The sequence below is a fragment of the Coptis chinensis genome, chromosome 4, assembly GCF_015680905.1.
Source record: "Coptis chinensis isolate HL-2020 chromosome 4, ASM1568090v1, whole genome shotgun sequence".
Taxonomy (NCBI): Eukaryota; Viridiplantae; Streptophyta; class Magnoliopsida; order Ranunculales; family Ranunculaceae; genus Coptis; species Coptis chinensis.
Genome location: NC_141459.1, coordinates 41,361,244 through 41,383,198, shown reverse-complemented (window position 1 = coordinate 41,383,198; position 21,955 = coordinate 41,361,244). Strand labels below are relative to the sequence as shown.

The window sequence follows — 21,955 nt, the reverse complement described above, 5'->3', positions numbered from 1 at the left end:
ACTTTGCAACGGTTAAGAACCGTTGGTAATATTTTTATAAATTACCAACGCTTAAAAAGCGTTTGTGAAATTAAAAAACCGTTGCAAATATTTTAAATTTGTGTACAAAATAGTTATAAAAAGTGTTGCAAATCATTATTGCAACGCTTAAAAAGCGTTGGTTAACCGTTGCAAAAATTTCCAACACTTTACCCACGCCATATTTGCAACGCTTAAAAAGCGTTGCGAAAATGATTCGCAACGCTTTTTTGCCGTTGCAAATAGCCTGTTATGGTGTAGTGAGTGTACTTGTATATCACAAATTCCGTTTCATCCAGGTACCCATTTCTGCATCCAGGTACCAAAGATTGAATCAATCAATTTACCCTACAACTTTATCGTTTTGTCTCATACTTTCCTCAATCTCCCTCATAATATCATCACAATCTTCAGGTAGTTTGCCCCTTCTTCTAATTCCCTCTTCAAGAACTTTTTTTTTCCTCAACCTTTTACCTAATAAATATATAGCAAAGTAATTGGTTAAGAAACAACACGTACCGGGGATGAGCGCTTTGCAGCTGATCGTCCAGACTCTTGCATGCTTGTTTCCACACTACGCTTTTTAGTAGTACCTGACTGGCAATACATACAAAACACTCATAGATCAGGACCACAATAACAAAAACCTCAGAGCATTTATCACACAACTTAGAAAATAAAACCACCTCCTTTTCTGCAAGTGACCTATTAGTTGTAGATCGGGTTTTGTCACAATATCTTCCTGCATGTTAAGAAACCACACGTTTGTAAGTGTTGAAAGACTAGAAATGCTACTTTTTTTAGGGGAATTTTGACTTAACCCCCACAGTTTGGTAGCGTTTTGACTAAACCCTCCATTTTTAAAATTATTTGAGTTTGCCCCCCACTCCGTAAATTTTGTGTGTAATTGACTATTTTACCCTTATGAAATAGACGTTGCATTACCTCCCACATTAACACGTTAAACCTAACTTTGCGAAAACCCCCCAAAAGTTGTCATTATTTAATTCTTGCTCTCTCTCTCTCTCTCGTATTTTACATATTGGCCATTTTGCCCTTATATTGGGTTTCCCGCCACCTTAAAACGTAATACCCATTTGGGAAAACCACCCAAATATTGCCATAATCCAATTCTTTCACTTTCTCTCTCGATTCACTCTCTCTCTCTCGATCTTTGTATGTGGAGATTGTTGGTAAGTCTCGTTTATCTACATTTAATTTAGTTTTGTTTAAAAAGATTACATTTTTGTTTCGTTTTTTGCTCTCTCTCTCTCTCTCTCTCTCTCTCTGTTGTGTGTTTCTACCCTTTATGTTTTAGGGTTTAGGTTGATTACTTGGGGGAATTCTCATTTTGTTGTATGTTGTAGTTTCAGAGAAAATGGCTGCTTTAAGGTATCGAGTTCTTAAATTGCATATTAATGGTGAATGGAGAGAAGCTACTAGGGATGGTGTTAGGCGTAATGTGTATATAGGTGGGCATGAACTAAATACAGAGTTAGTTGATGGCGAGAAGGCAAACATAGCAGAATTAGTTGAGTGGATCACCAAACATGTCGACTGCAACTTTAACCCTATATTAGAGATTAATTGGAATGAATGAGGAAATCTAAGGCAGCTAGTTTCTGATGATGATTTGAAGTATATGTGGGTTCATGCAAAAGCCGATAGAAGTGGATATACTAATTTGTATGTGAAAATTACTGAGGTTGAGGAATTGTCGAGTAGTAATGATGATGAGGAAGAAGTAAGTGGCGATGATGAAGAAGTAAGTGATGATGATGTTGTAATTGTAGGATGGAAACCATGCAAGAAGGGGATTGAATTTGATCTCGATGAGTGGCCAACTGTGGACGAAGTTAATAGGATTGTGGACTTGACAAGTGGTTCATGTAAGGGTAGAAAACTTTTAGAATACAATATTGATGGTAGTGGGTCTCAGCCCCAGACTTTAAGTGGTGAATCACTTGGAGGGGACCATTTGGGTGGGGTGGAAACCCAACCTAGTTGGTCTACTGAAGAAGACCAGAAAGCTCTAAGTCCCAAAGCAGCTCTAAACAGAGTCAAAAGAAAAGTAAGGCAAACTATACTTCCCAAGCCTCTTCTTCTCAAGTTGCAGGCACGTCTTCATTTATTGGGCTTACTTCTGAGCTTACTTTTCATTTCTTCTTCTTACATATTTCATTACCCCTTATTCATTAGATGAAGTTGTTGATGACTATTTCAACTTGGATTTTCTAAACTTTGGAGTGGATGACCATGCTGCTGGTACTGCTAATGTGACCACTAATAATGGTATATTAATAGATTGGGTTTAATTTCATATGTGACATTTTTATGTTATAGTGTCTAATTACATTGGTTTTAATTTCATATGTAGATGAAACCCAAATTGGTGGAGCACATACAGAAGGGGGTAGATTAAATGTGGATCAAATTGATGCAGAAGAGGCTTACCATAGTGAGTTCTCATCAGATGAAGAATACATACGATCATGATAGAGAGTGATAGTGAAGAAGAACAGTTGGTTGAAGAAAACTTGAGAGGAAATGATAATGTTCTAGATGAAAGGGATGTTGGTAGAATAAATGAGGTCTTGGAGAGAACATACAACATACCAACTGATGAAGGAGTGGTTGGGGTTCCACAATCTTTGAAGTTGGAGGTTGGGCAGTGCTGGAAGGATAGGTATGAGTGTAGGGATTATGTCAGACTTTATGCTATTAGTAATAAGTTTGTTGCTGAATACACAAGAAATTATAGTAATAAGATTGAATAGAAATGCAAGGCTGATGGCTGTCCCTGGATGATTTATGTGAGAGTATTACCAAATAAACATACAATGAAGTGTAGGAAGTTAGTGAACACACACACATGTGAGTCTGATAGGGAAGACAATAATCTAATGGCAAATGCAGGCTAGATAGCAACCAGACTTGAGAAAGAAACGAGACTTCATCATAGGGTATACACACCTAATGATGTTATGGTGGAAATGATGGATAAGTATTAGGTTAGGATTAAGTATTGACAAGCTTGGCATGCAAAGAACATGGAAATGGAGAAGATCCATGGTTGTTATGATACTTCTTATGCAAAATTACCTGAGTTGTGTAGGCAGCTTTTGCAAGCTAACCCAGGAAGTGTTGCAAAGCACTCTAGATATGAAAAATTCCATAGTTTTATGACTGTGTGTATTGCATTCAAGGCTAGTCTAGATGCTTTTGTGCAAGGCTGTAGGCCTATGATAGGACTTGATGGTTGTTTCTCAAAGGGAATCATGGAGGTGTCTGCCTATCTATTATTGCATTGGATGGTAACAATGAATTGTTCCATGTTCTTTTTTATTTGTGTATTGCTGAAAATACAAAGACATGGACTGATTTTCTGGAGAAGATGGCACCACACTTAAATAGGCACCCTTAGAAGTTGACTATTATCTCTGACAGGTAGAAATGATTGTGTTCTGCAATTGCAACTGTTTTCCCTGATTGTAACTAGATGTATTGTTTCAGACACATGGTCAAGAACATGAAAACTAAGTACTGAGGAGTTGAGCTTGAAGTCTGGAGTGCTGCTAAAACATATTCAGAGTCAGAGTTTGCAAAACTGGTGGATGAGTTGGAAAAGCTTGATAGTGGAGCAAAAGACTATCTGATGGGTGAAGACCCAAGGTTGTGGGCAAGATCATACTTTAATGAAGTGTGTAAGTCTGATTATTTGTCTAACAACTTTTCAGAAGCATGGAATAGTCATATATTGATGGCTAGGGACAAACCCATTGTCAAAATGATTTCACAAGTGATGATCTTGCAAATCAAGTTATTATATGACAGGAAAGAGAAATGTGAGCCATGGAATGATAATGATTTAGTGCCAAAGGTTAAGGATATTATTATTGACCTTAGCAGCAAAATTGGAAATTTGAATGTGAGTGGTTCAGCAATTGAAGACACATTTTTAGTGACTAATGTCTTTACTGGAAAATGGTGGAATGTGGACTTAAAGAGACACACATGTGATTGTCATGAATGGCAAGTCACTGGCATTCCTTGCTTTTCATGCTGTAGTTGTCATTAAACCAAGGAGGCAACCATGGATTGAGTAAGATCATTGAATTTCTCTTTTTGTGAATAATTTCTGTCTGTCTTTCTGTGAATCATTTCTGTCTTTCTATGAATCATTTATGTCCTGTCTTTCTGTGAATTATTTCTGTCTTTCTGTTAAGGGGAATTTTGACTTAACCACCCAAAGTTTGGTAGCGTTTTGACTAAACCCCCTAAAGTTGGGTAGCGTTTTGCCTAAACCCCCCATTTTTAAAATCATTTATGTCCTGTCTTTCTATGAATCATTTTTGTGAATAATTTATGCTATAATGTGAATCATTTATGTCGGTCTGTGAATCATTTCTGTCTGTCTTTTTGTGAAGGGGTCATTTCTATCTTTTGCTTTCTGTGAGTCATTTATGTGAATTATTTCTGTCTTTCTGTGAATCATTATACTTCCATTTGTGTTGTTTTAGGTATTGTAGCCCTTATTTTCTCAAGCAAAGAACTTACAAAAGAGCTTGTCTTTGGTCACATTGTACCTTACTTGCATGAAGATGAATGGCCTATTGTAAGTAAAGTTGCACTTCATTTCATGTTTGGTGTTATAGTTGTAGTATGTTATCTGATAGTAGTGTGTTTGTAACAACCTACTCAAGAAGAGTATATCTATCCACCAATCAGACAAAGACAGCCTGACAGGCCAAGGGTGAATAGAAGAAGAGGTACAGATGAATCTAATGAAGTAAGTGTTCAAGGTGCCAAGTTTATGGGCATAATGCCAGAGGTTGTCAAGGAGGTCAGGTGGGAGATAATGCCAACGCGAAGCTTAATGCCATTGCATTTGCCGCAGAGAGCATCTCATAGAAGAAGAGGAAGGCCTGGGAGACCAAGAACAAGGCCACTCCCAAACCCCTTTCTTCTCAGACCAATTAATGCACAAGATGGGAGTCAAGTTGCTAAAGGTGATTTGCCAGCAAGAGGTAGAGGCAGAGGTGGTAGGGGTAGGGGTATAAGTGGTGAGGATGAGAGCCAACTACCTACAAGTGAATATGGGAGTCAAGTTGTTGAAAGTGATTTGCCAGCAAGAGGTAGAGGCAGAGGTGTTAGAGGTAGGGGTAGGGGTACAAGTGCTGAGGATGAGAGTCAAGTGACTGCAAGTGAAGATGGGAGTCAACTGCCTACAAGTGGGAGAGGAAGCAGAGGTGGTAGAAGCAGGAGTAGGGGTACAAGTGGTGAGGATGAGAACCAAGTGACTCCAAGTGAAGATGGGAGTCAACTGCCTGCAAGTGGGAGATGAAGTAGAGGTGGTAGAAGCAGGAGTAGGGGTAGGGGGAGAAATGCTACAGATGGGAGCCAAGAGGGGACTGCAAGTGAGGATGGGGGTGGAAGAGGCAGATGAGGTGTTAGGGGGGGGGGGTGGAATGTTTCTGATCAATGTCATCTATCTGAACTTTTATTTGGAAGTTCACAAGGTCCACAACCTAGCCAGTCTGATCCTATTCAAACTCAAGAAAGTGTTGCTCCATTGAGGCCAGCCCTGAACATACCTGCAATGCCACCAATGTCACCAATGCCACCTCCAAGAAAGAGATCCATGAAGGGTACAACATCCTCTCAAGCTTCTTCACAGGCAGAGTCTTGACTACATTAATGCTGTGTTTTTTATGGGGTTTTGTAAGTGTTGTGTTATAGATTTGTTGTAAGACTGAGGTTAACTTTAAGTGCTATGTGTAAGACTTCAATGATTTACTGTAAGACTTCAATGATTTGTGTGTAAAATGTACTTGATTTGTTGTGTCAGATCTGAGTCAAGTGCTATGTAAAATGTACTTGATTTGTTATTCTATTAAGTGTTAGAGAAGTGTTATGTATGCTTAAGTATTGTGTTATGGATTTGTTGTAAGACTTCAATGACTTAAGTGCTGTGTTTTGATAATTTTAAGGCATGTTTGCTGTTATGCATTTTTGATCATATTAACATGTCAGACTTAAATGTAGACTTGAACACTATGTCAGAATTAAATATAGACTTGAACATGTCCATTACATTAAAATGCTAATTTCCTCACAAGTTCAGTTACATCAAACACATTGCCTTCAATATTCATCTTAATAACAATATCAATACATAACTTAAGTTTCCCCTCCTCTTTAGACTTCTCTTTGTTCTTCACTTCATTCCTTTCCACTTCCATTTCCACTTCCACAGCCTTCCCTTTTGCTTTAGTTGGTACATCTATCCATTTGTAACCGTTGCATTTTGGTGCACTATTACATCTGAGGAATCTCAATCCTTTATTGTGTTCTTGTGCACTCCAGTGAACCCTCATAGTATCTGGACATCCTAAAACACAGGGATAATCAAGCCAACGACAATCAACCTTCTAGTGCCCTGCATCCCCACAAAGAAAACAAGACTCATAGTTGATTGCTTTTGATGATGACATTGCAATCTGAAAACAGAACAAAACAAATTAAGTTTGAGGTTTAATATTAGTTAGTGTAAACCCCCTAAACGTTAATATGTTATTTGCATAAACCCCCCAATGTTTAAGTGAACAGTAAACGAAGAAGAAGATGGTCAGGAAGAAGATTAAGGGGCCATTTGTTTTTGCCTCTTATAAGACCTTGAGATCTTATAACCTCTTATAAGATGTGGCCCAGTGATTTTGGACATTTTTTTAGTTTGTTTTTTGCCTCTTATAAGAGGCATTCTACTAGAAATGTCTTATAAGAGGCTCCAATTCTATAAGTACCAAAATTAGATCTACTTCAATTCTATAAGTCTTATAACTTGAAAAATGACTCAAACACCCCCGTCCATATACCCCTAGCCTCATTTCTCTCTTCTTCCCTTTTCATTATCTTATTTTCCAAATAACTCTATTACCCTAGCCACCACCGACTACCACCATCACCACCACCACCACGACCGCCACTACCACCACCATCACCACCACCACCACTACCACCACCACCACTATCACCACCACCACCACTACCACCACCACCACCACCATCATACTATTAAGACTATCACCACCACCACTGTGCTATTAAAATCACCACCACCACCACTACCACCGTACTATTAAGACCAATATCATCACCTCTACTACTACCATCACCGTACTATTAAGACTATCACCACCACCACCACCGTGCTATTAAGACATCCACCACTTCTACTACCACCACCATCACCGTGCTATTAAAACCAATATCATCACCTCCACTACCACCACTACCGTGCTATTAAGACCACTACCACTACCACCGCCAATTAAGGTAGTTTCCTAAAATCGATATTCTAATTATCAAAATTGATTTGAAACCGAAAATCAAACTATACATTTATTTCAAATTAATATATTCAAGTTAAATGTGATGTAAAATAGGGTTATATTTGTCAAATAACCATCTATAAGATGTCATGTATTTGTTTTTTCTATTTTTAAAAGTACTTATAAGAGGAACTTAAAATTAAAAACAAACCACTTTATAAGACCATCTTATAAGACCCTCTTATAACACATGGTCTTATAAGACCCTCTTATAACTTAATCCAAAAAAACAAATAGCCCCTAAGTGTGAGAATAGAACCTGAGATGGTTGATTTGTGTTGCTAACCTCGCAAGTGCCACCGCCTATAAAAATGAGATGAGATTTGTGTTCATTTCAGACTAAAGAGTCGAGGAGGAGATGAGATTTATACAAAAGGAATAAAATATAGGAGAAACCCAACGGCTATTTCATAAGGGCAAAATGGCCAATATGTAAAATACAAGAGAGAGAGAGCAAAAATTAAATAATGACAATTTTTGGGTGGTTTTCGCAAAACTAGGTTTAACGTGTTAATGTGGGGGGCAATGCAACGTCTATTTCATAAAGGTAAAATAGTCAATAGCTAAAATACTAACGTAAGTAGGTGCCGACTAGCAAAGTCGGTGAAACCTTTAGGTGATGATACCAGAGGTCTGGGGCTCGAACCGCACCAGCAACAAAGAGTTACTGATCTCATTTAAAACAGGCTTACCAATAAAATAAAAAAAATTGACGAAGTGGAATGCAAACTCTACCAAACTGTGGGGGGTTAAGTCAAAATTCCCCTTTTTTTTAAAACAAAACTCCAAGTCCCAACATTTAATGGCGAGATTTTAACCTTCTTTATTGACTTTATTGTAGTTTTCACCACGCCTATGTCGAGAACATCGCAGAACTCCAACAATTTCTCCTTCACGCACTTATCGAGTCTTTCTTTTATTTTCAATCTCTGTTTCTCCTGAATTGAAGAAAAACTCCACATTAAAGAAGTTGAAAAAGATATATACAGACAATTTGTATCGATCAAACCAGAGTGGTGAATAGACATCATAAGTAAATCAGGCCAAGTAAACATACACACACACACAAAGTTGAAGAATACAAAAGTGAGATCAGGATTCGTTCTAAAACCCTTACCTCGTTAGCCAGAAAACTGGGATACATTACTTCTAACGTGTGTTGCCTGGAAAATATCAAAGAGATATTTTTATCCTTCAATGCACCTATATAAGAAATTAAGAAGAACAATAAAAGACTCCTGGAAATGATAATTAATCAATTCATGGCTTCACACGCCCTAAAATTGACAACTAAACTACTCATCAATTCACAGAAAATACCAATAGATTAAATATACAAAGGATGACTAACTTTCAACGCAACACATCACCACACCATGGACTAGCATCATTCAATGGAAGCGCACAATCAATTGCAACTTACTTATTTACATTGCAAGAGACTGCCCGCTAATTAAGTCGGACTGGAGATCCATCGAGCAAGGTGGAACAAAGGATCCAAGTGGTTTACTTGATGTTTTCGGATTTTTTTCTTGGTCGGTATTACTGGGGCATAAAACTGGATAGACACAGACGTGCACGGTAGATTGGTTTTATATACAGAAAAGAAGTGAAATGCAGGTCTACTAGGGATACTGCTTATGGTTTTATATACAACTAGCATTTGTACGCACAGTATGTTGTTCTTAGCGCTTCAGAATATTATGAGAATACACCCAGAAACACTGCAAAACCAAAAGGTAGATTGAGAGAGTTGATGCAGCCTGCACGATGTTCGAATAAGCTACCATGTTCTATAATTCTCATACTACAGAGAACCGAAAATAATAAAATCCAACCCGAAACCGCTAAAAAACCGACCCGTACATTCCAACCTGAGAGCTAAATAGTTTGGGCTTACGTTTGAAACATAGGCCCAAAGGTACTTTTGTGTTAGGTTATGAAAGTAATTATTTATTGTGGTTATTATTTACTTCTAACTTGATTTTTGAAGAAGCTTATGAAATTTGGTGTTCCTGAGATGATGCAGTAATGTATTTGTGCTCCCTTGTTGTTGCCATGCTTGCAGAGGTACTTCTCTTTCTCGATCTTATCGTTACTTTTAATTATGAATGACTATATGGCATTGAAATCTTGGGAGGACTTCTCCTTGGTGTTTACTTAATCAGCTTTATTTATATTGTTTAAACATATATTTACCGAGTTTTTAAATCACTGGGGATCATTTATCGGCATTGTCGATACTTCGGAAACGGATATCGGTGTTGGGTGTTGATAAGGAGAGAGTACATAACTTAGCTGGTGGGATTTTTTTAATGGAAATGAGGATATGGGTAGTTGTTGTAGTAGTAATGAGGATTTGAGGAAGAGGAGGAGGAGGAAGTTGTTGGTTGAGTTGGAAGAGCTGTTTCCGCCACATGTTATTGTGCCGGATGGAAGGTTGGAGTGTTTGGTTGAAAGGGCAGTTCTTGCTCAGAGGGATGTTTGTGTTTATCATAATTCTAGTAATGAGATTTCTCTTTATGAGGATCACTGTTGTGGCCGTGATCAAATTCCCACCGAGACTTTGCAGGTTCGTGGTTCTTTGATTTATTATTTTTTTCGAATAACCATAGCATGCACAGGGGCTTTGCTCACGCCCCCACTGCAATGCAGTATACTAGTTCAAATATTCCCGAAGGAAAATATACAGTAATTGAGCCATCATACAATCCTTCTCGTGTAAATTTCGTTATATAAAAAATAATAAACAATAGAAATCTAAAAAAGCAAAACCACTAAACTGCGAGCTTGCATAGCATAGTGGTAGTGCGTTCGCTTTGTAAGCGAAAGGTCGCGAGTTTGATCCTCACTGGGAGCTTCTCTCAATTTATTAATATCTGTTGTTTTTTATAATTTTGTTCCCCAGAATTATGAATGAAATCAATGGACTAATAATATCTGCAAAGTGATTATTGTTTCAGGAACAATGGATATTTCACTGCCCTTGGACAAACTATCTTTCCCATCACCGAGTAGTGATGCCACCATACTTGATGCTGTTAATAGGTAAAGCTTATATTATATTAAACTGCGAGCTTCCATAGCATACTGGCAAGAGATGCACTGAGTTTGGACGGTTGTTATGTTCTTGGAGGCAACAGATGGCTACATGAAAAGAGTATGTAGCCATCTGTTGCCTGTTATCAAAGCAATGGATTAAAATTTCATTATGATAACATACAAATCTTCGTCTGCTTGTTTTTTTTCTTTTGAGAAGTGTTATTTAGGTTTTATGCATTTCAAAGGCACCAAAAGCAGTATTGGTTGCACATTGTGCCTCTTATCTCTAGTACCTTTGTCAAAAGGATGTGGAAAAGGAATTAGGTATTTTGGTCTTTTGAATAAGCGTTGCTCACTGATAGGATCTCCTTCTAAGCAATGATTGTGATTAAAGGAAAAAATAATGAGGACGAATATTGATGGATTTGGGGTACAAATTTTTATGAAGTTTGATGAATTTATAGGAATCTTATTTGAGTAAATATGTCACAAATGCCTTTTGGCATTGAAATGAGGAATGATCTCGTTTAAAAACAGACTTACCAATAAAAAAAAAAAAAAAGGAATGAGGCCTCTTGAGGTCATAACCTACATTATTTTTTTTTTATTAAACGTAATCGTTTATTTTATCGTACATTTTTCTTATCTCAGGTTTTGCAAATTTTTTATTTACTGTACATTTTATTTATTTAATTTTCGTTCTACGTGTCGCAATATGGAAGCCACTATTAATTTCGCGTACTTTATAGGGCCTGGTATCTGCTGAACATCGACTTCAATTGTGTGAACTAGCATGTAGAAGCTCGTCTTTTGTAATGGTGGATTCATGGGAGGTAGTTAATATGCAAAATATACTTTGATTTCCCTTTTCTATGACAGTTATAGTCTTTTCTAGGTTTATGAATAACCATCTTTTTTCTCCTGGTTGTGTCTTGAAATTATATTAGCAGTATGTATCTGTTTGTCGAGTTGTCAACCTTCACAATGTCCTACTTTCATATTCTTTTTCTTTGAACAAATCTTGGAGTTAGACAGACCCCTACATTAATATCTTGGATAAAGCTTGCCACTCTATCATCTACGGTATTTCAAATCCAGAGGAGTGAAATAACAGTTACTATCTAGTTCATTGCCAATACTAGCTAAGTGATATGTTGCCCTATTGGTTTCCATATAGTGATGGATACAGGCATTAACGGAGCCACATTACAGTGACCTGGGGCACGTGCTCCAGGTGAAAATTTGAACACTAACTAATACTATTGCCTTGCTACCGATAATTTAACATTAATAATTCTATTGCATTGCCACTGCCTTGTTTCTTTTCATGTAGTGGACTGTTACAAGACGTTGTCTTTTTAACTTGTAAAACACATGTCAGGGTTAGCTCATATTAGGTTATAAACTTCTACAAAAACATGTTAAATCCAACTACACATGATTCCTTTTAAATCATTATGTTCACTATAGTATTCAACTTGATAAATTTACAGTTTAATGCTCGATTGATCACATGGGGTCTGATTTTAGTGTGCAAGTTAAATCCTACATGACGACTCTGCGTCCCGCTCGACTCTTTTTAAATCATTTTGTTCTTTTGTAGTATTCAACTTGATAAATTTACAGTTTAACGCTCAATAGTTCACATGGGGTCTGATTTTAGTGCGCAAGTTAAATCCTGCATGACGACTCCGCGTCTCCACTTAACTCGTCCGAAATTCTCATTTGAGTGGTCACCCGTGAAAGCAAGTAGTAGGAACTACTCCACTTCAAATTTTGGTAGTTTTAGTTAGATTCATACTAGATGATAACTTTATAAACCTCGCAAAAGACGATATTTGAAGAGGGAGAAAAAAGCAGTTACTCCGCGGAGCTACTCCGACTCTCTAAGTACCCCATGTGTAAAAGTTTCCTGGCTCCACCCATGGATATAGGCTTACAGTTAAGGCATGTAACCAATGTGAAAGTTCATGCATAGCTGCTACTACTTAGCACAATAGCAAGATAGATTTTCTATCTTTCTGACTATGTTCATTGCCCTCATACAGTCAGTTTCAACTATGATTCTCTTCTGGTTTTGCTTGTCGCATCCTCTGCGTCCCAACAATATAGCATATAGTTCTTGGTAAATGTCTGGTTTGATATCCTTTAAAGTTGTGTGTGTGGGTCAGGAGAGTATTGCCCTCTTCATATCTTATAATTCACCAGCATCACATCTGCGTCTGTAATTGCATCATAACTTTTACTTCCCCAATGTTACACTTGAATTCTCAATCCATGACTACTGGATTAAAGTTCACATGCTTGAACTCCACCATAATACCAAGTCTATTAAGAATGATCTTGCTTGACATGATCCCTGATACTACTTAGTAGTCCTGGTAGCTAGGTTTTCATTTCTTTCATTATGTTGTCACAACATGCCAAGGTTGGCTCGAGCTCCTGAACCTTCTGGATTTGGGGTCTTTCCAAATAAAACATAGTAACACAGATGAAAGCATTGCATATTTCAGGCTTTTCAGAAAATATATCATTCCTTATACAAATTTGCATCAGCTTCAACAAATCCATGTTAACATTGTTGTCACATACCCGAATTCCTAGGACCTGTTTGATGCTAGACCAAACTGCATTGCTATAGAGACAACTGAGAAATAGGTTTTTCTAGTGCTCCATTTATTGATTGCATAGACAACTTGAGGTCTGAATAAGCATGTATTGGGTGGATATGTTGCCTGCAAAGTGTTCCCGTGACGTAAACAAGTGTTTTGGCATAAGTTACTTACCCCGTACACCTTAAAGTATAGTAACAGATTTTGAGCTTCTTCAAATAAAGTGTTAGGTACCATATCCGTGTCCTGGATGTCATAAGTTCTTTGTTGTAACCCATATCAGTGTTGCCGTGTCTTCTATGTTAATGACTTTCTAGAACTAGATTTGCTTCCAAAACCAATTGAATTCTTCTATGGGTAGAAAAAAAAAAAAAAGATTCTTCAACTGGAGGGATACATTAATCTTTGTATTCAATAGAGAATAACACGTGTTTTTTGTATACTAATGTCATGTTATTTTTCTAGAAGATAGGGTATATTTCTTACTGTGATTTTAATCTGAAGTGATAATAATTTCACATTACATTGAAAATTAATTAATTATCGAGAAAGCTTTATAATTTATTTGCAGGCTAAACAAAGTAATTACCAGCGCACCTTAACTGTTTTGGCTAGAATTTCAAGTTCCGTTTGTGAGAGCAAATCAATTCCTAGAGGTAACTTATACCAATTTTGTGCATTGAGGTCCATAATCTTTCTTTGGATGTATACTCTTACATTGCATGTACTTTTAATCTTAAATAAGAAAGAGAAATGCAAAATGCAAATTTTCGGTCTTCATAATTCCTTGTGCATGCTAAGAAATAGTGGTGGCGATGGTTAGGTTCTAGACAATTGGACTTGACATTCATGATTTTCTCACTAAACGGACCCTGTAACCGGTTGATTTTCTACTTGGCACAAATTAGTTTATTGACATCCATAATCCAAATCCAACGATTCTAAGAAGTTAGATATTATAGGTGAAGGAGAGTTTGTGGTAATGAATACTTGAGACACACTGTTGTATCTTTTCATTGACTAGCGTGGTTTTCTTAAAACAAGTTTGGTAGATCTTGTGCAATTTATATTTATGACATTGTTGTCTTCTTAGTTGTTTTTTCTAGGAACAAGTATTGTACCTCTAATATTGACAACACCTAATTGTAAATACGATTAAATTTGAAGTGTCATTTATCATGGGATATGTTTGGTACATAATGGGAATAGTCTGTTGCTTTCACTGTGTGCCTGGTGAAATTTTAAGACTACAATTTGTTTTGTGCTATAGAGTCCCTCAGGGTAATACTGGTCTGTGGTTCTGATCTGCTTGAATCGTTCGGTATTCCTGGAGTATGGATCCGTGAACAGGTACTTGAACATTTATGAAGGAAATAGTGGAACTGGTCTCAAATAAGTAGATCTTTCTTAGATTTTTTTTCCTTAGAATTGTTGCGCGCCTGCTTGATTAAAAATTTCTTATTTATTGAGGGCAAAGAGGTGAGGGCTAATGCTAATTTTTACTTTACATATTGAACAAATTGTTATTTTTTTCATGTATGCTAAAAACTTGATTAAGTTCTTCTTATTCTTTAGGTCAGGGCTATTTGTAGAGATTATGGTGTTGTCTGCATAAGAAGAGAAGGAAAAGACATTGAAAGGGTAATTTCTGCTGATGACATTTTGAATTAATATAAGGTAAAAGGAATATTTGGTTATACTGCGCATTGTTGTTTTGTTCTAGCGTAATGTATGATGAGTCGTCAATAAATCACAATTATTTAATTAATCAAAATAATATCATCCATCTATGTACTTATTAATACACTTCCAGTCCATGGGTGAATATTACCACAGTGTGAAATCTATAGAGGAATGCAGTCTAAAAATTTGTTACTATGATTTTTTTCCCCTCTAGAATAACATCAAAGTTGTCGACGAATTGGTGCCAAATCAGATAAGTTCAACAAGAGTAAGGTAAATAATATTTACTTTATTCACTGAAAGCCAGCCAATAAACTGTATAAGGAGTCTTATATTTGTCTCTCATTGCAGGGAATGCATTTCGAGAAGGCTGTCAATTAAATATCTAACCCCAGATGACGTAATTGAGTATGTCAAACAACAATCTTTGTATTTGGATTCAACGAACAAATGAGTTTTGTGGGCTATCAATCATGGTTCAGACCTTTATGATTAACCCATGAATTGAATTTACAGACTTTTCTTACTAGGACGGTGTTATTAATGTGGGCGTAGGCATTTCACGTGAAACAAACAAGTTAACTAGGTGTGTTGGTAGTGTGATTTTGTACAGTCTCTTTCATGTAAAATGCGGATCTAAATCTACTGCATGCAAAATGTTTTTATATTAATTATTTTATTTGGCATTGATCTGGACATAGTGTAGGGGAAGTACAGGACCAGGATGGTAGGTTCCATCTATAAATTTCTTATACTAGGGCAGGCTCCGGGGTTCCAGGCCTAATCACTGAAGGGTGTTTTTTTTTTGAGAGAGAGGAGAGGAACAGTTTAGAAGACGAGTTTTTCTTGATTGTTCCCCTCTGTTTTCAGTGTTCTAAAAATTGGTCTAGGCACTAGGCGGTGCCCAACTGGCTTGCCTAGGCCCAAATCGTTTAAAAAATAGGCGTACCAATTAGGCGGACTAATCGGCCTCTAGGCGGTCCAGTCAAGTTTTTTTTTTTTGAATAATTAAATGTCGAAAATTAAAGACCTGTGTAGCCGAAAGATTTGAATGAGTTTAAAAGACTAAAGTCTAATATAAATTATATGCCACTATAAAAAAGAGTATGTTTTTATATGAAGTTGATATTCTTCAACTATTACACATTTTTGTAATAAGTATTTTTGTTTGTGTTTATTTTTTGAGTTATGGTAAATGATTTTGTTCATTTATTGTAGTATAGGTGTGTATTACTTTTTATATTATAAAATATATTAAGAAAAAAAAACTGCCTAGCCCGTCTAGGCACTGCCTAGAAAGCCTAGGCGTTAGGGCCTCTCCCACTGCTTGACTACCGCCTAGCGTTTTTTAGAACACTGCTGTTTTCTATCCTCACTTCATAACCTGGGCTCACCTCACCCTCATTGCTATGCAATTAAATGTCTAGGGAAGGGACATTGTTGCTCAGGTTGACAGAACCCATAACTACCAAACCTTGCTGCTGCAACTGAATGCCCCTGGGATCTTAGAAGCATTATGAAATTCCCCAAAGTGAGCAACTCTTAAATTGCTTTGAGCAGGGGAGAGTAATACTCTCGCTTGAACTAACTTTTTTTTTTTTTATCATTAGAGCTCCCTATTCATAACAATTTTCCTTCTGTATTATAAGAGCTAAAAATGCGCAAAATTCAGTTATTAATTTGTTCACAACCATGGAATATTATGTCATTCAAGGATGCGTTTAGAACTGACTTTCAAGAGTTTAGACTTACTTCGAAATTTATCTATTATTTTTCATGGAAATGACTGTTTTGGAAACTATGAGAATTCTCACCCTAACCAAATTTGGTGAGATTTCGAATTCTAATGTGTTTTGGATGCCTATAACTGCGGAGTCCAGAATTCTAATATCGATGGCGTGGACTCCCTCCTACGTGGGAATTTAGTTAATATGTTGAGACTGTTATAACCAATTTTATTCTACCATCGATAAAGAGATGATGCCAATTTTATTCTACCATCGATAAACAGATGATGCCGAAAGTTAGTATATAGTATTGAAGTGTTCTTCAAAACCATCTAAGGCTGTGTTTGATAACCCCATTTGCCATGGCAAATGCAAATAAATGACACTATTCATTTGTTTGCCAGTGTTTGATGTGTTTTTTGACTCGTGACAAATTTTTTTTGGATTTGCCACAAGTTGTAATTTGCAATGATTTTGGTGCCAAAATTTACTCTGGGGAGAGGTGAGTAAATTTTGCCACAACAAATTTACACACAAATTTTCTGTGGATTTTCCACCAATCCAAAAAGAAAAAACAAAAACCTGCAAAACATCTCTCTCTGCCTTCGTGAAAACGGTGAAGAACTCTCTGGTATACTGAGCTCGTTTGACTGATTGAATTGAGCAGAAACAAAAGTCAACAGAAAAGTCAGCAGTAAAAGCTCTAGGACAACAGACGAAGACAAAACAAGATATTCTTTGTAACTAACACCGACACACAATGAACACTATATATATGTAATCTTAATAGTTTTCAGAACAATTCATTCATTCATAAAATTCATTCTGTCTTAAATATTATCATGGTATCATGTACTCTTGTACCATATTCTTCTTTTATGAATCTAGTTGATAACAAATGGGTGTTCAAGATCAAACAAAAATCAAATGGAACCATTGACAGACTGAAAGCAAGACTAGTTGCCAAAGGCTTTCATCAGAAAAGTGGAGTTGATTCTAATGAGACTTTTAGCCCTGTAGCTAAACCTACAACTATCAGACTAATCATTCTTAAGAGATTACAGATATCTATCATCCTCAAAATAGTTCATCAACCAACTAGGTAGGTGGCAATGTAAGCCACTTAGAACTAGGAGGTAGATTTTGGCCATATGACGCTAACTTGTGAGCTACAAAGTTTGCTGATCTATTGATCCACTTAATACTAATATTATCAAAATTTACAAGAGCTTCTAGTACATCTTCAAGTATATTCTTTGAAGACCAGGAAATGCTTGATGCTTGTTTGTCCAAAAAGTTGCATACATCTTTCGCATCTAGCTCTACTTTCATTGATGAGCTGAATTTTTGACACCATTGAATTCCTGTAAGTGCCCCTTTACATTCTTCTTCTTTTGCAGTTCTGCCCCTCCTTCTGTCTGTTCCTACTGCAATGAAGCATCCATTAGAATTTCTAAGTACATAACCAATTCTAATGGGATGGGGTATATTTTTCTTAAAACTGGCATCAATGTTCAATTTTACCCACCCTATACGTGGTGGTTTCCATGTTTCTAAAGGGACAGGTTGAAAGTTTACAAGATTAAGGTCTAATCCAACTTCCATGGCATTTACAAAACCCTGTACTAGTCTATATACATGTGTCCAGTTAGGTTTAGACTTATCATGCAACACTCTACATCGCTCTAGCCATATAATCCAGTTATATATATATATAAACTTGTCCAATTATTTTTGTCAATCGGCCAATCCACTGGGGGTTTGTACCACATGTCTATCCATTTTGTCACCTGCAAATTCTCAAAATCTATTAGTTTGAAATTCCAAGGTGTTGAAAACCAAAGAGTTCTTGTGAAAGGACAAACCAAGAGTAAGTGATGTACAAATTCTATAGAAGAGTTACATAGCAAACAAGTTTTATCAGCTACATAGAAAAGAGTACTAAGATGGTCTCATGTTGGGACAATAGAATGGTAAAATTTCCAAGCAAACAAAGTTTCTCTAGGTCTGAGGTCATTTCTCCAGAAATCTAGACTAGTATTGTGATTCACATTGGTGACATATCTTAAGCTTAACTGATGGTAGACAGATTTTACAGAGTGTTGTCCATTTTTGGTTAAGGTCCAATGTAGTTTATCAACAGGATTATTCCTAGGAATGTATATATTCTGAATACTGAGAGAAGTATTAATATCAAAAAGAGAATTTAAGATATCTATTTTCCAAGTTCTAGTATTTATATCTATAAGATCAGCAACTTTATTGTACAGAGGATTATGAACTGTGGTAATTGGTATTGTACCATTCAAAAGTTCAGGAATCCACGAGTCTGTCCAGATATTTATATCCTTACCTAAGCCTACCTGCCACATAGCATTTTTCTTGACAATAATATTGTAAACTGTTTGCATTCCCTGCCAAAACCAAGATGAACCAGATTTGTGTACAGTAGGTAAAATATTCACACTAGGATGATATTTACCTTTCAGTTGTGTGGAAAGAAGTGAGTCTGGTTTAGTGATGATATTCCAAAGAATTTTACTAAGATGAGCAATGTTATTAGTTTCCATATCTCTAATACCTAGGCCACTACCTTTTTTTGATTGGCAAATAAAGCTCCAACTCTTCAAATACAAAGGATGTTTTTTACTAGTATTTTCCCCCCACCAAAAATCTCTCTGAATAGCATTCAAAGTAGAGGTCACAGTGTTAGGTAGCAGAAGGTACTCATATGAAAAACAGGGATAACAGATGATATAGATTTAATAAGTACAGTTCTAGCTGCTTGTGAAAGCAGCTTGCTTTTTCACCCAGCAATTCTAATGTTTACCTTATCAATAAGATGATTAAAAATCCTAGTTTTTGGTTGACCAAGAAAGAGTGTTGAACCAAGATACCTTTCACCAATAGTTATTTTCCGCATGTGAAGCAAATGCATGATGTTAGTTGTATCAGAAGAAGGCATGTTTGGATTGAAGTGGATACCTGATTTTTCAAAATTTATTTCTTGACCTGTGATCTCACAAAAGAGGTTTAGAGCATCCAGAAGTTCTGTTGCCTCATCAAGATTTGCTCGACAAAAAATGAAAGCATCATCTGCAAACAACAAGTGAGAAATAGGACTACTATTTCTTGAGATTTTTATTCCATGAAGCTTGTTATTTTGGGTTTTTACATTAAGAATTATGGTTAACACTTCCATACATAAAATAAAAAGAAGGGGTGACAGTGGGTCACCCTGTCTGAGCCCTCTGCAAGAGTTAAAGAAGCCATGAGGTGTATCGTTGATCATAACCGAGAACTGAGGTGATGAAAAGCATTGGGTGACAAGATTGACTGACTTCTGATTAAGCCCAAGAGATGTGGGGATAAAAGAGAGGGTGTTCCAATTAACCTTGTCAAAGGCTTTAGACATGTCAAGCTTTATAGCCATAAGGCCAGACTTCACTTTTTTATGTTTGATAGTGTGCATAATCTCATGAGCAAGGATGATGTTATCTGTGATTTGTCTACTAGGCACAAAGGCACACTGATAAGGAGATATACAAGAGCCAATAATAGTCTTTAGTCTATTAGGCAGGAGTTTGGATATCACCTTGTAAGAGATGTTACACAAACTGATTGGTCTAAAATCACTACAAGAAGATGGATTAGGACATTTAGGGATGAGAACAATGTTTATTTGATTAAGATGCTTTAGAGAATGACCTTGAGAGAAGAATAAAGCGACCATCTTTGTTACTTCCTATCCAAGCAAGTCCCAGGATGATTGGAAAAAAATGGCAGGAAACCCATCAGGTCCAGGGGATTTCAGACCACCAATGCTGAACATAACCTTTTTTACTTCTTCAGGTGTGACAGGTCTAAGGAAGTCAATATTTTGCTCAATAGAAATATATGCAGGAAAGAGGGAGGTAATAGGGCTAGTATTAACAGATTTATTTACATTTAGAAGGTTAGAAAAATGATTTACAAGAGTTTGACCTATATCATTAGGATTAGAAATCCAAGTATCATTAGAAGTTTTCAACCATTCAATTTTATTGTATCTTCTATGTCTCAGAGTTTTAATGTGAAAGTACTTTGTATTCCTATCACCTTCAGGGATATCCTTGTCCCTAGATTTCTGTTTCCACAAAAGTTCTTCACAAGTTAAGAGATGATCAAGATGATTTAGAGCTTGTTTATGAAGAGAAGAATTGTATTTCTATTGTTGTATACTATGGATGGGACATTAGACAACTTGATGTTTCAAATGCCTTCCTACATGGTCACCTAAAGGAAGAAGTCTATATGAAACAACCTCAAGTTTTCACTGATCCTATGAAGCCTACACATGTCTGCAAATTACTAAAATCTCTCTATGGACTCAAGCGGGCATCTCGAGCATGGTATGAAGAATTATTTCAAGTTCTATTGTCTATTGGTTTTAATGTCTCTTAAGCTGACCACTCTCTATTCGTCAAGAAAGACTCCAAGTTTATCACTTACATTCTTGTGTATGTAGATGACATTCTTGTAAAAAGCAACTCCCAAGAAGTGTCTCTTGATATTATAAGACAATTGAGTATGTCATTTGCAATGAAGGATTTAGGTTCTCTTCATTATTTTTTGGGTTTCGAAGCACAAAGAGATTTCAGAGGCTTATTTTTGTCACAAACAAAGTACACTTTTGATCTCCTATGCAAAACAAAGATGTCCAATGTTAAACCAGCTTCCACTCCAATTTCTACTAGTTCCAAGTTGGACAATCATACTGGAGAACTACTAGCTGATCCCACTGAATATAGGAGCATTGTAGGAGCTCTACAATATCTTACATGGCCACGTCTTGACATTTCCTTTGCAGTGAACCTGGTATGCCAACTCATGCACAATCCAAGGGCTACTCACATGGCAGTTGTAAAGAGAATACTTAGATACCTGAAAGGCACCATTCACTGGTATTTGGTTTACTAAAGGATCACTAGACATACAAGCTTTCATATATTGATGCTGACTGGGCAGGTTGCCCAATGGACAAAAGATCAATAACTGGTTTTGTTATATGCATTGGTCCTAATCCAATATCATGGTCGGCCAAGAAACAACACACAGTGGCACGATCTTCCACTGAAGTTGAATAGAGGTCCCTTGCCCACACTGCAGGTGAGCTTTACTGGATTTGTGTATTGCTCAAGGATCTCAGAATACCCTTAAGGACACCACCATTGGTCTATTATGATAACATAAGTGCAATTTCACTTGCAAACAATCCTGTCTTTCATGCTAGAACAAAGCATGTGGGAATTGATTACCACTACGTCAGAGAATTAGTTACTCAACATCTGATTGATATACAATATCTCAATACCAAAGATCAGATTGCAGATGTTCTGACAAAAGCTCTTTCATCCCAAAGATTCCATCTACTAACAAACAAGCTTTTAGTTCGCATTACTCCCTTCAGCTTGAGGGAGGGAATTGAGCAGAAACAAGAGTC

The 21,955-nt window shown here is 36.7% G+C and overlaps 2 protein-coding genes, 1 non-coding gene and 1 pseudogene across 10 annotated transcripts; 2 read left to right on the top strand and 2 right to left on the bottom strand.

The window, feature by feature from the left end:
• Window positions 1–185: 185 nt before the first annotated feature.
• Window positions 186–9,169, bottom strand: LOC147503528 (DEK domain-containing chromatin-associated protein 4-like). Of its 7 annotated transcripts, none has more exons than XM_086603970.1 (6): window positions 8,761–9,152; window positions 8,527–8,612; window positions 8,228–8,347; window positions 7,669–7,712; window positions 705–760; window positions 186–611 (listed from the first exon to the last, which is right to left on the bottom strand). In XM_086603970.1, exons 1-5 carry the CDS (start codon window positions 8,798–8,800, stop codon window positions 748–750), a joined length of 303 nt encoding a protein of 100 aa, XP_086460096.1. In that variant the 5' UTR covers window positions 8,801–9,152; the 3' UTR covers window positions 186–611; window positions 705–747. The 7 variants fall into 7 exon arrangements, with proteins under 7 accessions (XP_086460096.1, XP_086460091.1, XP_086460095.1 ...); XM_086603969.1 differs by having other exon boundaries at window positions 189–615; window positions 8,761–9,151; XM_086603965.1 differs by lacking the exon at window positions 7,669–7,712 and having other exon boundaries at window positions 186–615; window positions 8,761–9,153.
• A 1,028-nt stretch (window positions 9,170–10,197) lies between these two features.
• On the top strand, window positions 10,198–10,269 carry TRNAT-UGU (transfer RNA threonine (anticodon UGU)). The gene has a single exon. It is a non-coding gene; the product is annotated as a tRNA-Thr (tRNA).
• Window positions 10,270–11,006: 737 nt separating this feature from the next.
• On the top strand, window positions 11,007–15,435 carry LOC147503526 (nicotinamide/nicotinic acid mononucleotide adenylyltransferase-like; annotated as a pseudogene). Its single transcript, XR_015220204.1, has 6 exons — window positions 11,007–11,284; window positions 13,635–13,719; window positions 14,334–14,413; window positions 14,639–14,740; window positions 14,961–15,019; window positions 15,098–15,435. The product of XR_015220204.1 is annotated as a nicotinamide/nicotinic acid mononucleotide adenylyltransferase-like (transcript).
• A 2,136-nt stretch (window positions 15,436–17,571) lies between these two features.
• LOC147503525 (uncharacterized) lies at window positions 17,572–18,078 on the bottom strand. Its single transcript, XM_086604880.1, has one exon. The coding sequence runs from the start codon at window positions 18,076–18,078 to the stop codon at window positions 17,572–17,574; it is 507 nt and encodes a 168-aa protein (XP_086461006.1).
• Between the last annotated feature and the right edge of the window lie 3,877 nt (window positions 18,079–21,955).

Excerpts from the sequence above, each read along its gene's own strand:
- LOC147503528 (XM_086603965.1), bottom strand. The coding sequence starts at position 8,800 with ATGATGCTAGTCCATGGTGTGGTGATGTGTTGCGTTGAAA. Across the intron at positions 8,613-8,760 it reads GGTGATGTGTTGCGTTGAAA|GTGCATTGAAGGATAAAAAT; the intron begins GTTAGTCATCCT and ends TTTCTTATATAG. Across the intron at positions 8,348-8,526 it reads CCAGTTTTCTGGCTAACGAG|GAGAAACAGAGATTGAAAAT; the intron begins GTAAGGGTTTTA and ends TCTTCAATTCAG.
- LOC147503525 (XM_086604880.1), bottom strand. The coding sequence starts at position 18,078 with ATGGAAGTTGGATTAGACCTTAATCTTGTAAACTTTCAACCTGTCCCT.